The sequence below is a fragment of the Anomaloglossus baeobatrachus genome, chromosome 1 (assembly GCF_048569485.1).
Source record: "Anomaloglossus baeobatrachus isolate aAnoBae1 chromosome 1, aAnoBae1.hap1, whole genome shotgun sequence".
NCBI lineage: Eukaryota > Metazoa > Chordata > Amphibia > Anura > Aromobatidae > Anomaloglossus > Anomaloglossus baeobatrachus.
Window position 1 is genome coordinate 502,364,407 of NC_134353.1, and position 21,647 is coordinate 502,386,053.

General features: G+C 42.3%; 1 protein-coding gene across 1 annotated transcript in view; it reads right to left on the reverse strand.

Moving 5' to 3' along the window:
- Positions 1 to 621: 621 nt before the first annotated feature.
- LOC142295551 (uncharacterized) overlaps positions 622 to 21,647 on the reverse strand; it is a 98,319-nt gene continuing 77,293 nt past the window's right edge. The window contains exons 4-6 of the mRNA XM_075338665.1: positions 9,591 to 9,717; positions 8,372 to 8,480; positions 622 to 1,646 (exon numbers count right to left, since the gene is read on the reverse strand). Coding sequence (XP_075194780.1) covers positions 1,302 to 1,646; positions 8,372 to 8,480; positions 9,591 to 9,717 — 581 coding nt within the window. The 3' untranslated portion in view covers positions 622 to 1,301. The remainder of the gene's footprint in view (positions 1,647 to 8,371; positions 8,481 to 9,590; positions 9,718 to 21,647) is intronic.

A 21,647-nucleotide genomic window follows, 5' to 3' on the forward strand; every position in this document is an offset into this window, starting at 1 on the left:
ATGTGGTCTGTGCATAAGTGTGTGTGTATATATTATATATATATGTGCGTTACATGCATGTGTGTGTGGTGTATACATGTGTTTTGTGTATGTGTGTAAGTACATGCAGTGTGTATGTCACAGAGTGTGTGGGTGTTTCTTTGTGTCACAAAGTGAATATCAGAGTGCAGTGTGTGTGTGTGTGTGTGTGTGTGTGTGTGTGTGCGCTCATTCATGGGGTGAATTGTTTATGCTAGATCAAAAATTATTTTTTTCAGTACCATATCACGCTGTGTAAACAGCAGACATGCTGTTTATAACATGATACTATATAGGGCCAGATTTATTAATCACTCTGTGCCCATCATTCTTCGCCAATCTGTGTAAAAATGCCGTAAATTAGCACTGGTTTCACGTCTTGAACTCAGTCCATGTAAATGCAACATAAAAGGTTTCTGTGTAATGATGCAATGTTAACATTTGGGGCGCCACTTAAATTTCTCAGGTCTAAAACCAGCCCTGTCTCGGGGACAATGCAGATAGAGCATAAAATGAATACTGAGCCTGATGAAGAGACTTGAGTAGTCTCGAAAGCTTGCTATTATTATCAGTTTATTTTCAGTTAGCCATTAAAAGGTATCAACCACTGAGGACTCTCCGTTATTTTACACAATTTTTGTAAAATCCAGGGAAACCTTAAAGCAAAGCGCCCTGCTGTCAAAAAGTAAATAGTGACTTTATGGATTTATTTCCAAACATCCAACAAACCCCAATACTAAATACTACTAAAGTCCTGGAATAGCCAAAGTTCAGCAGTAAGTGCTTTACTGTAATTCTGTCTTTACAGCATAAAATCTCTGATCATTACGATTCTGCACAGAACTTGTTATGGAGACTTGCTTTGTAAGAGGATGTCATCTGTAATTTGATACAGTCGCACCATATTATGGGAACTTCCAATGCTCAGCATCAATGAGTACACCACCTTTGAAAAGTAAGATTTTAATCAATATCTCACTGAGTAAAAGAAAAATTTCCTATATTTTGATAAGAACTTTTTTTTAACCCATAACATGAAAGTAAGGTTAATAATATAACTTCCATTACAAAATTAGTTATTGCAAAAATGCATACATCTCACATCAAAAACTAATACTTCTAGTATTTTGTATAACCTCCGAGATTTTTAAGTACAGCACAGAGTCTTCTAATCATAGAATGAATAAATTCACAACATAACATCTATCTTTTTCCATTCTTCAAGAACAACCACTTTTAGAGTCTGGATGCTGGATGGAGAGTGATACTCAACTTGGTCGCTGTTACTGACAACCTGCAGTCTTTAAGTCTTGTGGATCACGCAGAGTAAAATTATTGGCTGCAGTTTCGTCACCTGTAAAGATGGAGACATAGGAAAGCGATACAGGAGATACTGAGGAGTCTGTCTGGATGCTGTGATCACCAGCCGATGCTGGAACTGGCAAGGAGTCATTAGAAGGCAGGCCCTTTGGTAGAGTATGTTCTGAAAATAAAGCTGCTGGCCTCCTATTTTTGAAGAACCGTGGAGATGCATGTTCTCTGTTGATTTGCACCCGCATATCTGCTTTGTGCACAGTACGGATGTGCTTCTTCATGTTACTTGGATGTCTGCAACCCTTCCCGCAGATCTGCAACAACAAAAGTTATAAGACAAATTATAAAAATCATTTCTGACAGGGTCATACAATTTTATATACATACATATTATATACACATATGCACACACAAACAGTATATCACAAAAGTGAGTAAATCCCTCACAATCTCATTATTGGAACTTTTATTATATATCTTTTCATGCGACAACACTGAAGATATGTCACTTTGATGCAATGCAAAGTAGTCAGTGTACAACTTTTGTAACAATGCAAATTTGGTGTGCCCTTAAAATAACACATAGTGAACAGAATTCTCAGAAGAGTTGTCCTAGAACCAATGACCTCTTGTAGAGAGCTAAAGATACACCAGGAATCAGCAGGTACAATTGTTTCAAAGAAAACAATAAGTAATGCACTTAATATCCATGGCCTGTATGCATGGTCGCCATGCAAGACTCCATTGCTGAACAAAAAGCATGTTCAAGCATCGGTAAAGTTTGCTTAACCACATTTACACAAGAAGATGAAATACTAGGAGAATATTGCCTGGTCAGATGAGACCAAAATTGAACTCTTTGGATGCTATAATACACACCATGTTTGGAGGCCTTTAACACCATACAAACAGTGAAGTTTGGAGGTGGGAACATCATGATGTGGGGCTGTTTTTCAGCATATGGCACTGGCAAACTTGTTATCATGGAAAGAAAGATGAATAGACAAATGTAGCGAATAGTGATGGGCGGATCCAGACTGTAAAAGTCCAGAATCATGTGAGTTAAAAAGAACCGGAACACCAACCCCGGAGTTCTCAGGGAACTCTGGGTAACAATCCGGGTCCAGCCACCAGGGCAATAAAAAATAAATTAAAAAAATAAGAAAACAGAAAGAAAATAAAAATAAAAGCAAGTGCTTAAAGTTTATACTTACCGAGTCTCCAAGCAGCTGTATCTCTGCTTCCAGGCTGCTCACTCTACTTCCGGGGCTGCTCATTATCTTCTTGCATATGCACTGCTTCATCCGCCTACTGGCAGTCCCGGCGTCTCTGATTGATTGCAGTCAGACAGCGCCCAAAGCCTTTGTGACAGCGTGTCTGACTGCGACCAATCAGATGCGCAGTGCGCCTGTATTGCTGTAAAAATAAATAAAATAAATAAATTGGCACAGGGTCCCTGAATATTACGATACCCAGCACAGATAAAGCATAGAGCTACAGGCTGCAGCCCCCAGCTGTGTGTTTATCTTGGCTGTGCATCAAAATAAAAGGAACCGCATGTGGCCATTTCAAGTTGCATCATGCCTGCGATCTAAGATCGCTCAAGGTGAGAGGCATAGATGTAACACATGGTGGTAACAGAGGTGGTAACCTAAAGAGATTACTTGCTCAGTGTGAAACCAAGTGGATAGCGGTCCATGGGACAATTGTACCTGGTGGTCTTAACGAAAATATTTTTTTCATTTTTTTTTTATAGCGTGCCCTTAGTGACCTGCCTTTTGCCCCCACTTTTTCAACCTCGGCTTGTTTTCCAATGGCATTTTTTGCTTTTTCTTTTTCTTCCGGTTTCAGGTTTTAATATACATTTGTTTTAAGCACCTATTTTATATTACCACTGGTATACGTTTCTTATTTTATTGCTGTATCTCAGATTCACCCCTGTACTTAACGAATATACAGCTGTGGAGCCAATGTGAATCAACACTGCGCTGCCCATATAAGATTTCCTGGACAAGAAATTTTTCTGAATTCTTCTTTAAGGATAATCAAGTCTTCTGGCACTATGCACTTATTATTTCCATCATTAAAATTGGTCTGATATTTGCACATTGTACTTGTATTGTGATCTGTCATATATTCTCTTGATGTGCGCAGTGTTACATGGCTCTCGTCTTCTCTCCCTGCGCTGTGCGCTGACATGTTTCTGTGCATGCCCGGACTTCATGTTTACATCTTGTGGCCCACACATGCGCCATTTACAGATCTCTACTACACTGTTACCTTGCCGTCTGTGCGCGTGCGCTTGCGTGTGCCCCGGCCGTCCCTCCTGGCGTCCACGGGATTGCTGCGCGTGCGCCATCGATACTCCGTGCCGCCCGCGCATGTGCGGTTGACCCGGCTAGCCGGGTGGATGGTGCGGGGACGCTATGACCGCGCGCGCATTCGCCGCTTCTACGGAACTCAGGTGCTCTGCATGATGTGTTCAGCATCAGATTTTGAAGCTGCCCACAGCAGTTCCTGGCCCCTCAGTCTCGCTCTTCCCTCTGATGAAGCGGTCAAGTTTACAAACAATGTGAAACCTACGTAGGGGAGCCTGGCTGCGAGACTGCTGTGACACCAACTGGCTGGTTACCGATTAACCCTTGCACCACATATATACTGGCAGGTAATATGGCATTCTAAAAATATTTTTTCCTTATTGTGGGTCAAACTTGTAACCTATTCTGGTAACCACCATCTAGATCTTTACCACTGTTGCACTCACTATTTAATGGGTATCTTTTTTGTGCATGCCTTTAATTTGTCTACATTATGCTGTGAACTGGCAAAGGTGCAATATCCCAATAATGTGAACGTGTGCAAAGATGCTTTTTACTTTTGGTGTCATTAGCCTTCCCCAATTCTTTCTTGCTTGTTCTGTACCATTGGTATTTTATTGTCTCCATTGTTAATTAATAAAATTATGTTTTGCACTTTACACTCGGTTTCTCCGCTTTTTGTGCATGTTATTGGAGCATGTGCTCTCCCTCCTTTCTACACAATCGTGTATGGTGGGGTTGCATGTTTAAATCCTGATGGATATGATTATTAATATTTTACACACACACACACACTATATGTGAGAAATGTTTCAAATTTTGGTCTTTAACTTCATGAAGGCGTTCAGGACGAAATAAATCCTTATTAAGAAACCATACACATTACAATATGGATGGCTGAACTAATCTCTATAAAGGGAACATATGAATTTTTGGCCAAGCACAGCATTCATGAACAGTGAATCTCAAAAATCTACATACCTCTGTTAAATTGCAAAGCTTTTGGATATATATATATTATATATCTATAAAAAACAACCCAGTATATATCTAATATATAAAGCTGAGTGTGTGTGTGTGTGTGTGTGTGTATATATGTCCGTGTGTGTATGTGTGTCCGCTAAAGGAATTTGCACCGTCGCATTTCCAATCACGAAATTTTGCACAGACACCCATTGTGACTCAGGGAACGTCGTGGACTATGTTGTGACAGGAAAATTTAACCTCGCCGGTTACAGTTACTCTCCAAAACACCTGTCTCCATTAAAGTCAATGGAGATAGGAGCTACAGCTTATTAATAGGAGCTGTGTTTTGTTGCTATAAGAAAAAAATAAATTGTTAGTATAAGAAGCTTATGTGTGAGGTAATAACATGTCGGTGGGGAGACGGATAGAGAGACAGAAAGAGACAGACAGACATAAGCACAGACAGAAACTGACAGACCGGGAAAGAGACAGAGAAAGTAAAAAGTCAAAGAGACAGACAGAGGCAGGCATATAGGGAAAGAGAGAGACAGAGGGGGTAAAAGACAGAGGGGGTAAAAGAGACAGAGGGGGGTAAAGAGACAGAGGGGGGTAAAAGAGACAGAGGGGGGTAAAAGAGACAGAGGGGGTAAAAGAGACAGAGGGGGTAAAAGAGACAGAGGGGGTAAAAGAGACAGAGGGGGTAAAAGAGACAGAGGGGGTAAAAGAGACAGAGGGGGTAAAAGAGACAGAGGGGGTAAAAGAGACAGAGGGGGTAAAAGACAGAGGGGGTAAAAGAGACAGAGGGGGTAAAAGAGACAGAGGGGGTAAAAGAGACAGAGGGGGTAAAAGACAGAGGGGGTAAAAGAGACAGAGGGGGTAAAAGAGACAGAGGGGGTAAAAGAGACAGAGGGGGTAAAAGACAGAGGGGGTAAAAGACAGAGGGGGTAAAAGAGACAGAGGGGTAAAAGAGACAGAGGGGGAAAAGAGACAGAGGGGGAAAAGAGACAGAGGGGGAAAAGAGACAGAGGGGGAAAAGAGACAGAGGGGGTAAAAGAGACAGAGGGGGTAAAAGACAGAGGGGGAAAAGAGACAGAGGGGGAAAGAGACAGAGGGGGAAAAGAGACAGAGGGGGAAAAGAGACAGAGGGGGAAAAGAGACAGAGGGGGAAAAGAGACAGAGGGGGAAAAGAGACAGAGGGGGAAAAGAGACAGAGGGGGAAAAGAGACAGAGGAGGAAAAGAGACAGAGGGGGGGAAAAGAGACAGAGGGGGGGAAAAGAGACAGAGGGGGGGGAAAAGAGACAGAGGGGGGGTAAAAGAGACAGAGGGGGGGTAAAAGAGACAGAGGGGGAAAAGAGACAGAGGGGGTAAAAGAGACAGAGGGGGAAAAGAGACAGAGGGGGAAAAGAGACAGAGGGGGAAAGAGACAGAGGGGGAAAAGAGACAGAGGGGGAAAAGAGACAGAGGGGGAAAAGAGACAGAGGGGGAAAAGAGACAGAGGAGGAAAAGAGACAGAGGAGGAAAAGAGACAGAGGGGGTAAAAGAGACAGAGGGGGGGAAAAGAGACAGAGGGGGGGAAAAGAGACAGAGGGGGGGAAAAGAGACAGAGGGGGGGGAAAAGAGACAGAGGGGGGGGAAAAGAGACAGAGGGGGGGGAAAGAGACAGAGGGGGGGGAAAGAGACAGAGGGGGGGGAAAGAGACAGAGGGGGAAAAGAGACAGAGGGGAAAAGAGACAGAGGGGGAAAAGAGACAGAGGGGGAAAAGAGACAGAGGGGGAAAAGAGACAGAGGGGGAAAAGAGACAGAGGGGGAAAAGAGACAGAGGGGGAAAAGAGACAGAGGGGGAAAAGAGACAGAGGGGGTAAAAGAGACAGAGGGGGTAAAAGAGACAGAGGGGGTAAAAGAGACAGAGGGGGTAAAAGAGACAGAGGGGGTAAAAGAGACAGAGGGGGTAAAAGAGACAGAGGGGGTAAAAGAGACAGAGGGGGTAAAAGAGACAGAGGGGGTAAAAGAGACAGAGGGGGTAAAAGAGACAGAGGGGGTAAAAGAGACAGAGGGGGTAAAAGACAGAGGGGGAAAAGAGACAGAGGGGTAAAAGAGACAGAGGGGTAAAAGAGACAGAGGGGGTAAAAGAGACAGAGGGGGAAAAGAGACAGAGGGGGAAAAGAGACAGAGGGGGAAAAGAGACAGAGGGGGAAAAGAGACAGAGGGGGAAAAGAGACAGAGGGGGAAAAGAGACAGAGGGGGAAAGAGACAGAGGGGGGAAAGAGACAGAGGGGGAAAAGAGACAGAGGGGTAAAAGAGAGAGGGGGTAAAAGAGACAGAGGGGGGGGAAAGAGACAGAGGGGGGGAAAAGAGACAGAGGGGGGGAAAAGAGACAGAGGGGGGGAAAAGAGACAGAGGGGGGGGAAAGAGACAGAGGGGGGGGGAAAGAGACAGAGGGGGGGGGAAAGAGACAGAGGGGGGAAAAGAGACAGAGGGGAAAAGAGACAGAGGGGGAAAAGAGACAGAGGGGGAAAAGAGACAGAGGGGGAAAAGAGACAGAGGGGGAAAAGAGACAGAGGGGGAAAAGAGACAGAGGGGGAAAAGAGACAGAGGGGGAAAAGAGACAGAGGGGGAAAAGAGACAGAGGGGGAAAAGAGACAGAGGGGGAAAAGAGACAGAGGGGGAAAAGAGACAGAGGGGGAAAAGAGATAGAGAGACAGACACACACAGAGACACAAACAGACAGACATGGATAGACACTGACACGCATATAGACACACACAGAGACAGACAAACAGACCAAAAGAAATAGACAGACAGACAGACTGTGAGGGACAAAGAGACAGTTACTATCCCGGGCAATGCCGGGTACTACAGCTAGTATATACAGTATATAAAGCTGAGTGTGCATGTGTATAAGTGTGTGTGTGTGTGTGTGTGTGTGTGTGTGTGTGTGTGTCCGCTAAAGGAATCTGCTCCGTCGCATTATTTACAATCACGAAATGTTGCACAGACACCTCATGTGACTCAGGAAACTGTTTTATAGGAAAATTTAACCCCGCGCTGTTACTCTCCAAAAAACCTGCCTCCATTAAAAAGTCAACGGAGCTGCAAGCTATAGGTTATTAATAGCAGCTGTGATTGGTTGCTATAGGAACGATAGACATTCATAGTATAAGAAGCTTATGTGTGAGGTAATGTGATGTCGGTGGAGAGACGGATAGAGATAGAGAGAGACAGACATGGAAAGAGACAGACAGAGACTGTGAGAGAGCCAGAGAGCCAGTTACTATCCCGGGCAACGCCTGGGTACTACAGCTAATATTATAGCGCTGGGGTCCTGGGTTCAATTCCCACCAAGGACACCATCTGCAAGGAGTTTGTATGTTCTCCCCGTGTTTGCGTGGGTTTCCTCCGGGTACTCCGGTTTCCTCCCACACTCCAAAAACATACAGTTAGGGACCTTAGATTGTGAGCCCCAGTGGGGACAGTGTTGCCAATGTATCTAAAGTGCTATGGAATTAATAGCGCTATATAAATGAATAAATTATTATTATTATATATATATAAAAATCACACTGGTGTGTCTCCCCCTGCATTTCCTTATATGTAAAAATTCTTGGTGACCTTTGTATTTACATTGCATTAATCTTTTTGTTGTCAAAAGATAAAAACCTTGTTATAAATAGTAAACAGTTTGATTTTTTTTTTTACATGAAAAAAAAACTCGAATCGAGAACGATATCTGTTGGCCAACACTAAGCCCACTTACTTTACAGCGATACGGAAGTTCTCCAGTATGTGTCCAAGTGTGCCGCTTTAACTCTGATATCCGATGGAATGACTGCACACAAAACTCACATTTAAATTTCTTCACTCCACTGTAAAGCACAACAACAAAGAAAAAGCTAAGTACTACAGCAATTCACTTAAACTATACAGTAGTATACAGTGGAGGAAAATTATTTGATCCCTTGCTGATTTTGTAAGCTTGCCCAGTGACAAAGACATGAACAGTCTATAATTTTAATGGTAGGTTAATTTTAACAGTGAGAGATAGAATATCCAATATAAAATCCAGAAAATCACCTTTTATACATTTTCTATACATTTGCATGTTGCAGAGAGAAATAAGTATTTGATCTCTCTGGCAAACAAGACTTAATACTTGGTGGCAAAACCCTTGCTGTCAAGCACAGCAGTCAGGCGTTTTTTGTTGTTGATGATGAGGTTTGCACACATGTCAGGAGGCATTTTGGTCAACTCCTCTTTGCAGATCATCTCTAAATCATTAAGATGTTGAGGCTGTCACTTGGTAACTCGGAGCCTCAGCTCCCTCCAAAACTTTTCTATGGGATTAAGGTCTGGAGACTGGTTAGACCACTCCATGACCTTAACGTGCTTCTTTTTGAGCCACTTCTTTGTTGCATTGGCTGTATGTTTTGGGTCATAGTCGTGCTGGGATACCTTACAAAATCAGCAAGTGATCAAATACTTATTTCCTTCACTATAATGTAAACATTACACACACAAAAAAAATGTAAATGCATTTTGGCAAATTGGCATTTATAGCGGAACAAATCTGAAATACTAACCACAAGTGCTACTAAAAGGTATGGCGTGTGCAGTGCTCGTCAAAGAACTGCAGCTCCTTCAAACAAATGTTTGATGGGGGTGCCAAGTCATACCACCACTGCTGCTTATAAGAAACAGGTATGTACTTTAAACAAGCAATAACTCTTAAGCCAAAATCTAATGAACACTGGCGTACACATGTTGTCAGATGATCAATAATGACATATGTTTGTAGATCAATATAATATGAAATACGTTATTGACTTCTCACTCTTTTCAGTCACCAAGATTTACAAAGAACTGGAGGTAGACTATTAAAAGATCCCTGGCTACCACTACTGAAAAATGAAGACCTGTTCAGCATTTTCAGAACTTTGGTATATCATTTTACACATGTTCCACTTAATAATCAGTACCTGCAAAAGATTTTGTGGCTTTTGTAATGCTTCACAGCTTGGCCACAAAATTCACAAAGTTGGAGCAGTGGTGGTTTTCCTGTTGAGGCTTCTATGTGCTTTGTTCGAACATGCTGTGTGAGATCATCTGGAGGGAAAAAAGAAAAAACATTTTATAGTGATTACAGGTTTAATCCCAAAATAAAAAGTCTAATCTTGGAAAGTTAGATCTGTAAATGCGATATAGTGAATGCAACATACATAAGCTGTTTACAAATGCCATCGCATGTGTCACTCAGTACAAAAAGGGGTTTCAGCTGTCTGAGCATAGTCTATTACCAGGTACTGTATATGCCACCATACTGGTACTTGGTATAACCAAGAGCATCTCTTTATATAATCAGTATTTGCCTCTGCCCTATTAGGAAATAAAACACAGAACAAGAATAAAAGATGCAAAATTTTTAAAGGAAATCTGTGGTATTTATGGTGTTTTAACTACTACAAGATGTACTGGACCATAGGTTGTAGAGGTGACTATATATATTATATATATATATATATATATATATTATATTATATATATACATACATATATAGAAATATATATATATATATATATATATATATATATATATATATATATATATATATATATATATATATATATATATGTGTATGTATGTATGTATGTATATATACATATATACATACACATACATATACATATATATATATATATATATATATATATATATATATATATATATATATATATATATATATACATACATATACACACACATATTATATATTATATATATATAAATAAAAAAAAGAAGCAAAAAGTGTGGACATGACGCACTGTTATGAGGGGGGAAGGAACCTGCTGTTGACACTGTTATGGGGGTAATATCCTCCAATTCTGTACTAAGGTACCCCACGCTATGCCCCTTCCAGGTATACATGTCCCCCATCCTTATATACATTATATTATATATATGTGTATTATCTACATCCTTGGTACATCCTAGTACATTTGTCCCCTAACTTGCTATACATAATCATCATACTGATCCTGGTATATATGCCACTCATCTCCTCACCATGGGCCCATTCTGGTATGTATGCCTCTAGCTAGGCAACATACATAAAAAATAAATGGTTCTACTCACCTTCCCGCTGCTACCCCAATGAGCGGCATCCTCTTCTGATGTCAGCAACTGACTTTGGCATGTGAGCGACGGGCAGCACATAACATCACCGCCACGCCAATGTCAGCTGCCAGTTATTCACAAATAGATATTCATTATGGGCATTTTTTTTTTCTTTAAAAGTCAACTGACGTGATCGCCCCAGCTGCCGACTTCCTGCAGCGGCTGGGGTGATCAGGTCTGTTGGCTTTAAATAAAAGAAAAAAAAAAAAGAATATTCACTGCTCCCCATGCTCATAGTCCCGCCCACCACTCGGCAGCGGCTTCAGTGTCAACAAGTGGGCAGGATCATGGGCGTGTGGAGGAGTGAATATTCATTTTCTTTAACAGCGGAAACGTGTGTTTGCCCCAGTTGCTGGCATTTTGCATTCTGCTCCTGTCTCCTGTGGTCCGCTCCATCGTCACCCTACCACAGCGAACCAGGTGCATCTGGATTATAAAGGTGCACCACCCACTTTCTTCCCAAATTTAAGGGGGAAAAAAGTGCATCTTCTACTCTGAAAAAAGTGTAATGTAGAGATAGAAACCCTGGTTTATGAGGCTATCACGTACTTGGCTGCTTGCTGTAGTTTTGCATAAAAATGCAGTAAACAACTGTTTTGTGCACCTTTGAAAAGAAGGACATCGTTGAACAGAGGCTAAATGGAGTCTGGAGTAACTCTGCTGCCTCATTAGTGAATGGATCAGTTGGGGGTTTTGGTGATGTAGATGTAAATCCTAATGTAAGTGATCAGCATACAGCACAGGAAAAATAAAAACTTATCAAAACTGTTCTGTATCACAAGTCGCTGCCCATAACATTCAACTCAACCAACAAAAAAAAAACAAAGTCCCCACTCAGGTCCGTCATCTGTTAACAGAAATATAGGGGGCTTCCATGTTACTGGTAGCACAAAGGCTCTGGCAAAGAGCTATGGCTCCCACCAAAAAGAAATCTAGCAAAATCTGAGCTTCCAAATTCAAATGCCCCCTCCTTTCTCAACCCGACATGTTTAGCAGTAAGGAAAGCCAGGGTGGGTGTCTCCAGAAGCACGAGCTGAGTATAATGTATAGGCAATACAATGTACTGGGCACTACAAAGGCTTATTTGCAATTTTTCATTCTGAAACATTTATTGCATTTGGAAAACACACATGGAGTCAGACAAAATCGTCGTTACACCCGTAGAGGAATAGACAGAGGGGTGCATTTTCAAAAATGTGGTCACTTGAGTCTGGTTTCTGCTTTCCTGCATTTAGGAGCTCTGCAAATGGACTCCGCAAACTATTCGAGAAAAATCTGTCCTCCAAAAATCAAATGGCAATCCTTCCCACCCACCGGATACCTGCCATGTGGTGAAACAGTACTGTGCAGTCACATGTGGGGTATTCCCACGTTCAAGAGAAATTATGCAATGCATTATGGGATCTGTATATCTATTTTGCTTCTGAAAATTGAAAATCTGCTGCTAAAACATTTAAGTGGTAAAAATATTTTTTTCCTCATCGCCCACTAGTATAACATTTTATGACATGACTGTAGTGTCAATATGCTCACTGCACCCCTAGATGAATTCATTGAAGGGCGACGTTTGTAAAATGGGGTCTTATGGGGGATTTCTGGCACCTCAGGAGCTCTGTCAAAGTGACAAGAATCTCAAACCATTCCAACTAGATCTGAACTCCGATATGGCACTCCTTCCCATCTGAGCTTGATAATGTATTTCAAAAGATGATTTCAACCACAAATGGGGTATTGGCGAACACAGGAGAAATTGTATAAAATTGTACGGTCCGTTTTCTCATATTACCTTTTTAAAAATTAAAACAAATTTATTTTCACAGCCCAAGATTATATACAGTAATTCTGTGAATCATCTGAGGGTTAATATTGCTCACTATAGCCCTTGATAGATTCCTTGAGAGGAGTAGTTTCCAGAATGGGTTCACTTGTATGGGGTTTCTGCTGTTTTGGCATCTCAGAGAATCATCAAATGTGACATGGCGTCTGCAATCTATTCCAGCCAAACTGGCGCTTCAAAATTCAAATAGCACTTTTTCCTTTCCGAGCCCTGCCATGTGCCCAAACAGTAGTTTTCCACCCCATAGGAAGCGTCCCTGTACACAGGAAAAATTCCACAACAAATTGTATAGTTCATTTTCTAATGTTACCCTTGTAAAAATGAAAAAAATTGGGCCTAAAGCAATACTTGTGTGTGAAAAAGTAAAATCCAAATTTTTATCATCCACATTGCTTTAGTTCCTGTGAAGCACATAAAGCAGGGGATGTGCAATTAATTTTGCTGAAAAGTTACATGAGAGATCATGACTGGTGTGGAGGGCCGAACCAATAGGCCGAAATTATTTTAGCTCAATATTATAATTATTATTTTATTAGTCTTAAAAATTGAGCAGAATTAAGAAAGCAGACATCTCCTATATACAGTAATAGAACAAACACAGCCCCCCTACATACCATATGAGCCCACACATAGTTCCGTACATACATGATGAACCCCTGCATAGCCCTCCTATATACAATGTGAGCTGCTACTAGCCCCTTCACATACAATGTGAGCCCCCACAGCCTATTATATACAGTTAGGTCCAGAAATATTTGGACAGTGACACAATTTTCGCGAGTTGGGCTCTGCATGCCACCACATTGGATTTGAAATGAAACCTCTACAACAGAATTCAAGTGCAGATTGTAACGTTTAATTTGAAGGTTTGAACAAAAATATGTGATAGAAATTGTAGGAATTGTACACATTTCTTTCCAAACACTCCACATTTTAGGAGGTCAAAAGTAATTGGACAAATAAACCAAACCCAAACAAAATATTTTTATTTTCAATATTTTGTTGCGAATCCTTTGGAGGCAATCACTGCCTTAAGTCTGGAACCCATGGACATCACCAAACGCTGGGTTTCCTCCTTCTTAATGCTTTGCCAGGCCTTTACAGCCGCAGCCTTCAGGTCTTGCTTGTTTGTGGGTCTTTCCGTCTTAAGTCTGGATTTGAGCAAGTGAAATGCATGCTCAATTGGGTTAAGATCTGGTGATTGACTTGGCCATTTCAGAATGTTCCACTTTTTTGCACTCATGAACTCCTGGGTAGCTTTGGCTGTGTGCTTGGGGTCATTGTCCATCTGTACTATGAAGCGCCGTCCGATCAACTTTGCGGCATTTGGCTGAATCTGGGCTGAAAGTATATCCCGGTACACTTCAGAATTCATCCGGCTACTCTTGTCTGCTGTTATGTCATCAATAAACACAAGTGACCCAGTGCCATTGAAAGCCATGCATGCCCATGCCATCACGTTGCCTCCACCATGTTTTACAGAGGATGTGGTGTGCCTTGGATCATGTGCCGTTCCCTTTCTTCTCCAAACTTTTTTCTTCCCATCATTCTGGTACAGGTTGATCTTGGTCTCATCTGTCCATAGAATACTTTTCCAGAACTGAGCTGGCTTCATGAGGTGTTTTTCAGCAAATTTAACTCTGGCCTGTCTATTTTTGGAATTGATGAATGGTTTGCATCTAGATGTGAACCCTTTGTATTTACTTTCATGGAGTCTTCTCTTTACTGTTGACTTAGAGACAGATACACCTACTTCACTGAGAGTGTTCTGGACTTCAGTTGATGTTGTGAATGGGTTCTTCTTCACCAAAGAAAGTATGCGGCGATCATCCACCACTGTTGTCATCCGTGGACGCCCAGGCCTTTTTGAGTTCCCAAGCTCACCAGTCAATTCCTTTTTTCTCAGAATGTACCCGACTGTTGATTTTGCTACTCCAAGCATGTCTGCTATCTCTCTGATGGATTTTTTCTTTTTTTTCAGCCTCAGGATGTTCTGCTTCACCTCAATTGAGAGTTCCTTAGACCGCATGTTGTCTGGTCACAGCAACAGCTTCCAAATGCAAAACCACACACCTGTAATCAACCCCAGACCTTTTAACTACTTCATTGATTACAGGTTAACGAGGGAGACGCCTTCAGAGTTAATTGCAGCCCTTAGAGTCCCTTGTCCAATTACTTTTGGTCCCTTGAAAAAGAGGAGGCTATGCATTACAGAGCTATGATTCCTAAACCCTTTCTCCGATTTGGATGTGAAAACTCTCATATTGCAGCTGGGAGTGTGCACTTTCAGCCCATATTATATATATAATTGTATTTCTGAACATGTTTTTGTAAACAGCTAAAATAACAAAACTTGTGTAACTGTCCAAATATTTCTGGACCTAACTGTACAGTATGAGCCCCCTACATAGCCCCTATATACAGTATGAGTCCCCAGATAAACCCTCTATATACAATGTGAACCCCCTCATAACCCCTTTATATACAATGTGAGCCCCCATATAGCCCCTATGTATTCACTGTGAGCCTCACATAGCTGTGTCATATACAATGAGTCCTCACATAGCTGTGTCATATACAATGTGAGTCCTCACATAGCTGTGTCATATACAATGCGAGTCCTTACATAGCTGTGTCATATACAATGCGAGTCCTCACATAGCTGTGTCATATACAATGCGAGTCCTCACATAGCTGTGTCATATACAATGCGAGTCCTCACATAGCTGTGTCATATACAATGCGAGTCCTCACATAGCTGTGTCATATACAATGCGAGTCCTCACATAGCTGTGTCATATACAATGTGAGTCCTCACATAGCTGTGTCATATACAATGTGAGTCGTCACATAGCTGTGTCATATACAATGTGAGTCGTCACATAGCTGTGTCATATACAATGTGAGTCGTCACATAGCTGTGTCATATACAATGTGAGTCCTCACATAGCTGTGTCATATACAATGTGAGTCCTCACATAGCTGTGTCATATACAATGTGAGTCCTCACATAGCTGTGTCATATACAATGTGAGTCCTCACATAGCTGTGTCATATACAATGCGAGTCCTCACATAGCTGTGTCATATACAATGAGTCCTCAAATAGCTATGTCATATACAATGTGAGTCCTCACATAGCTGTGTCATATACAATGTGAGTCCTCACATAGCTGTGTCATATACAATGTGAGTCCTCACATAGCTGTGTCATATACAGTATGAACCCCACACTGTCTCTTAAATACAGTATGAGCCCCACATAGCCTCCTATATACATTATGAACCCCGCATAGCCTCCTAAATACAGCATGAGCCTCCACATAGCCTCCTATATACTTTATGAGCCCCCACACAGCCTCCTACATACGTGCAAACATCCCATACATATAAACATAAAAAAACACCCACACATACTCACATCACTCCCGTTTCTCAGCTGCTCTGCTCAGGTGCCCAGTGCACTGACGCTCCAAACAGCACATGCAATGATGTTATGTCATCCCATCTGCTGTGCCTCAAGCAGATTGGTGGAAGACAGAGCCAGTGGCCCCTACTGCACCAATGTACCCAGGATACAGATAGTGGTGACATTATAAAGCGAGTGGCGGCAGGGGAAAGTATGGTGCAGCCTGCAGGCCACTCGTTTCAGTCTTTAGGCTATCTTGGTCAGCAGCTCTGACCTAAAAGGTAAATTAACTTCTTGAATGAGGTTTTGAGCACTTTGCAGTATTTAAAATGGTGTCACTTTTGTGTATTATCTGTCAAATAGAACCCTCAAAATCACTTTACATGTCATGTGGTGCCTAAAAAAATAAAATAAAAACTAGCTGTAAATTTTGTTGGAAAAATTAGAAATTGACGATAATTTTTTTTAAAAAAAAAATGGAGGGGTTGAAAATTATGTTTAAAAAATGGTGCTATGGAAAGTAGACAACGTTACAATTGTTACTTCTCAATAATTTTGTGTGATTTAAGTATCTAGTTTAAGAGCATTAAAAAAAAGTTTGAAAATTGCAAAATTATCAAATTTTTTGTAACATTTTCATTATTTGCATAAACGCAAATCATATAGACCAAAATTTACCATTAACATGGAGTACAATGTGTAACAAAAAAACAATCTCAGAATCACTGGGAATTGTTGTGACATCCTCAATGTGACGTGAGCACCAATGTAAAATTTGGTCTGGTCAGGAATCTGAAAGATTCTTTCAGCTGGTTTTTGCTACCTCATATGAGAGCAGCATGATGTAGGCAAAGAGACCATGATCCAATGATGTATCACTTAGTTTACTGGGTGCAGTGGTAATGACTCACAGTTTTTAGATTTAGCAATGGAGCAGAGACGAGAAAGCTGCCCTGCCCACACCAGGCTCTCTATGTACAATGTCCATATGCCATGAGCTGCTAATCCCAACAAGGGGTGTGCCCAACTAGCTGACTTCTAGCTGACCTAGTCCGGGAATGCTATTCTCCTGAATCAAAAATAAACATTGTAGGTAAACAGCACAGATATTAATAAAAGAGGCAATGCTTAAAATCTGTGTGTTACCTCCTACAGTAGGCTAGGTTCAGATTGCTTAGCAAAAATGAAGATGCCAACAATTTTATCCGTCCCAGTTTTAGTTTTTTTTGTGAAATTATGTCCAATTTGACTTTTTTTCCCCCTCTAATTTTTGGGGATGTTCTAACATCCCCACCATCATTATGGGTGATTTCAATATCCCCATTGATACGTCCCACCCATCTGTCTCCAAACTTCTAACACTCGCTGCCTCCTTCAGCCTCACCCAATGGTCTCCTGCAGCCACTCACAAAGATGGCCACACGCTGGACCTCATCTTCACTCGCCTCTGTTCCCTATCTAACCTCTCTAACTCACCTCTCCCCCTGTCTGACCACAACCTACTCACATTCTCTTCCCTCTCTTCTCCAACTACGCAACCCCCCCTCCACAAACTTTCACACCCTCGCAGAAATATAAAACACATTGATTTACAAGCCCTTTCTCAGTCCCTTCTCCCTCTCACAGACATTGCATTTCTACACGATGCAGATGCTGCTGCAACTTTATACAACACTACAGTCTCTGCAGCTCTCGAATCAGCCGCCCCCCTCACACACACCAAAACTCGCACAATCAACAGGCAACCCTGGCACACCAGTCAGACTAAAGAACTGAGACGGGCTTCCAGAATTGCTGAGCGCAGATGGAAGAGGTCTCATTCCACTGAGCACTTCATTGCATATAAAGAGTCCCTCACCACTTTCAAGTCCACACTCACTGCTGCAAAACAAACCTACTTCTCATCCCTCATATCCTCTCTCTCTCACAACCCTAAACAGCTATTCAACAGTTTTAATTCTCTCCTCCGTCCTCCAGCACCACCTCCCTCTCCTCTCCTCTCAGCTGAAGACTTTGCCTCTTTCTTCAAGCAGAAGGTTGACAACATCAGAGCAAGCTTTGGCCCACAATCACCACAGCCCCTCATCATAGCTACTCAGCCTTCTTCCTCCAAATCCAGCTTCTCCACCATGACAGAAAACAATCTCTCCACTCTACTCTCAAGATCACATCTAACCACCTGTGCACTGGACCCGCTCCCATCACATCTCATCCCCAACATCACCGCAGTCCTCACCCCAGCCCTAACCCATCTCTTCAACCTATCACTAACAAGTGGTGTATTCCCTTCATGCTTTAAACATGCCTCTATTACACCCATCCTCAAAAAGCCCTCCCTTGACCCATCCTCTGTGTCAAACTATCGCCCCATATCCCTTCTCCCCTATGCCTCAAAACTACTGGAACAGCATGTCCATCTTGAACTGTCCTCATATCTCTCCTCCTGCTCCCTCTTTGACCAGCTACAATCTGGCTTCCGACCGCATCATTCCACTGAAACTGCCCTAACTAAAGTCACTAACGACCTACTAACCGCCAAAGCCAAGCAACACTACTCTGTCCTCCTCCTCCTGGACCTGTCCTCTGCATTCGACACAGTAGACCATTCCCTCCTACTACAGATTCTCTCATCTCTGGGCATCACAGACTTGGCCGTATCTTGGATATCCTCATACCTAACCGACCGAACTTTCAGCGTCTCCCATTCTCACACAACTTCCTCATCTCGCCCCCTATCTGTCGGTGTTCCCCAAGGCTCAGTTCTTAGACCCCTGCTGTTCTCCATCTACACCTTTGGCCTGGGACAGCTCATCGAGTCCTACGGCTTCCAGTATCATCTCTATGCCGATGACACACAGATCTACCTCTCTGGACCTGACATTACCTCTCTACTAACCAGAATCCCACAATGTCTGTCTGCTATTTCATCCTTCTTCTCTGTGCGATTCCTAAAACTTAACATGGACAAAACAGAATTCATTGTCTTTCCTCCTCCTCACTCATCTCCTCCAACAAGCCTTTCCATCAAACTCGATGGTTGCTTACTCTCCCCAGTCTCACAAGCTCGTTGCCTTGGAGTGACCCTCGACTCTGCTCTATCCTTCAAGCCACACATCCAAGCCCTCTTCACCTCATGCCGATTACAACTCAAAAACATCTCCCGGATCCGTGCTTTCCTTAACCAAGAATCAGCAAAAACATTAGTGCATGCCCTCATCATCTCCCGCCTCGACTACTGCAACCTCCTGCTCTCTGGCCTCCCTTCCAACACTCTTGCACCCCTCCAATCTATCCTAAACTCTGCGGCCCGCTTAATCCACCTCTCCCCTCGCTACTCCCCAGCCTCGCCACTCTGCCAATCCCTTCACTGGCTTCCCATCACCCAACGACTCCAGTTCAAAACACTAACCATGACATACAAAGCCATGCACAACCTGTCTCCTCCCTACATCTGTGACCTAGTCTCCCGGTACCTACCTGCACGCAACCTCAGATCCTCACAAGATCTCCTTCTCTGCTCCTCCCTTATCTCCTCTTCCCACAATCGCGTACAAGATTTCTCCCGTGCATCCCCCATACTCTGGAACGCTCTACCTCAGCACATCAGACTCTCCCCTACCGTGGAAAGCTTCAAGAGGAACCTCAAGACCCACCTCTTCCAACAAGCCTACAACCTACAACAGCCCTCAGTCCAGTAGACCACTGCGCAACCAGCTCTGTCCTCACCTATTGTACCATCACCCATTCCCTGTAGACTGTAAGCCCTCGCGGGCAGGGTCCTCTCTCCTCCTGTACCAGTCTGTTATGTACTGTTAATGATTGTTGTACGTATACCCTTTCACTTGTAAAGCGCCATGGAATAAATGGCGCTATAATAATAAATAATAATAATAAATAATAATAATACACACAAAGGAAATAAACGTGTATACCAAAACATGTGTTAATTGCAATAATAACATTTTCTGGAACAATTTCAAGGGTGGCAACACTTTTGACTATGACTGTATGTTAAGGCTGCTTTCACACCTCTGGTTTTAGCAGAGCTGGCCAATCCGGCTCTAAAACCTATGCAACGGATGCGGCGACAAACCGCATCCTTTGCATCAGTTTTTTACATGTGGCCCGTCCGGTTTTTGCCGCTTGCGGCAGGCTACTGACTATGCACAGTGGCAAAAACCGCATGCGGCGGCCAGATGTGGTTTTTGCCACAGGACGCTCCATGCAGCGTCCATAGGCATGCATTGCAAATCGCGCCGCATCGGCTGGATGTGGTGCGATGCGTTTTTTTTTTGCCGGACAAAAAAACGTGCAAGGCAACGTTCCATCCGGCTGCAGCATCGGCTAAATCTGCCGCATGCGGTAAAAAACGGACGGAACGCAAGCCCATGCAGCACAATACGACACTAATGTAAGTTTATGCAAAAAAAATGCAACCGGCTGCGTTTTTTCTACAAAGCGCCGGATTGTGCCGCACAGGAAAAACTGGATGTATGAAAGCAGCCTAAGTGTCACATACATATGTTAAGTTTATTCATCTGTGTTGATCACATCCATAGGATTGAACCTTACCCCCTGCCCCCATTTCCTTCCATACAAGATCAGCATATAAAGGCTGAAATTATGAGACACGTGCTCTATCCTTTTACCATTATTTATTAAAACAATCCCCTTAAAACATTTGATGCCACAATTCTATTTATGAAGGACTTCGGTTTGATGGCAGCTGCCCAGTTTTAATGGGTCAGCTGGCAGCTTTTCCAGTCTTGTAGTGGAATTTTTAGGAGTATGCTAGTTTAAAAAACAAAAACACACTTTCCATTTAATTTGGCTGTAGGTTTGGATATTGTATCCTCAAGAATGTAGACAATAAGAAGCTGTCACACAATGTCCAAAGAGAAGGCCATATAAGAAACCAAAGAGGGGAATTCATGTGAATTTTATCCCCTTTGACAATTTACACATAATTTCACAGAGGAAGCAGATTCTTTCCTGTGCCAAAACGGCAGGTTTAAAGAAACTGCATTCATGACAAGTGAATATACCATGCAATTGACAAATGGACAGGGGAGGGGTAGGTGCCTTCTTTGTCTTCATGACTCTATAATGTCTGTTGCAAACCCCCTTTTTTATTTCTAATTAGAATTCACCCTTTCACCTACCAAATGTTCTTCCAAGACATCTGCAGTACTCAGATGAACTCCGACACTAAACATCTTGACAGCCTGTAATTGCCTTTTTTTGCAATGCAAAATGATTATTAACTTCTCAGTTCATTACCAAAGCAAATTTAATTCTTAAATATCAAAAAGCAGTCGAAGTATAACAATGAATTATTGTTTAAATAGGCAAGGAAAAAATAGATTACACTGTGACAGATGTGGGAAAATAAATAGTCTTTAACCTGGACAATATTTGACTGTGTCTAATTGCCCTTTGCCATGTAAAGCTGCACCGCTTTTCCAAAGCAATGTAAAAGAGTTTTTTTTTATGTGTGTGCGTCTGCGAATCTATTACTATTCTGCATCCTGGGAATCCTTGAATGAGAAGAAGTACGGAGACATTAAATCAAGACCACTGTGTGTTTAGAGGAAGTCCTAACACATTACCACCAAT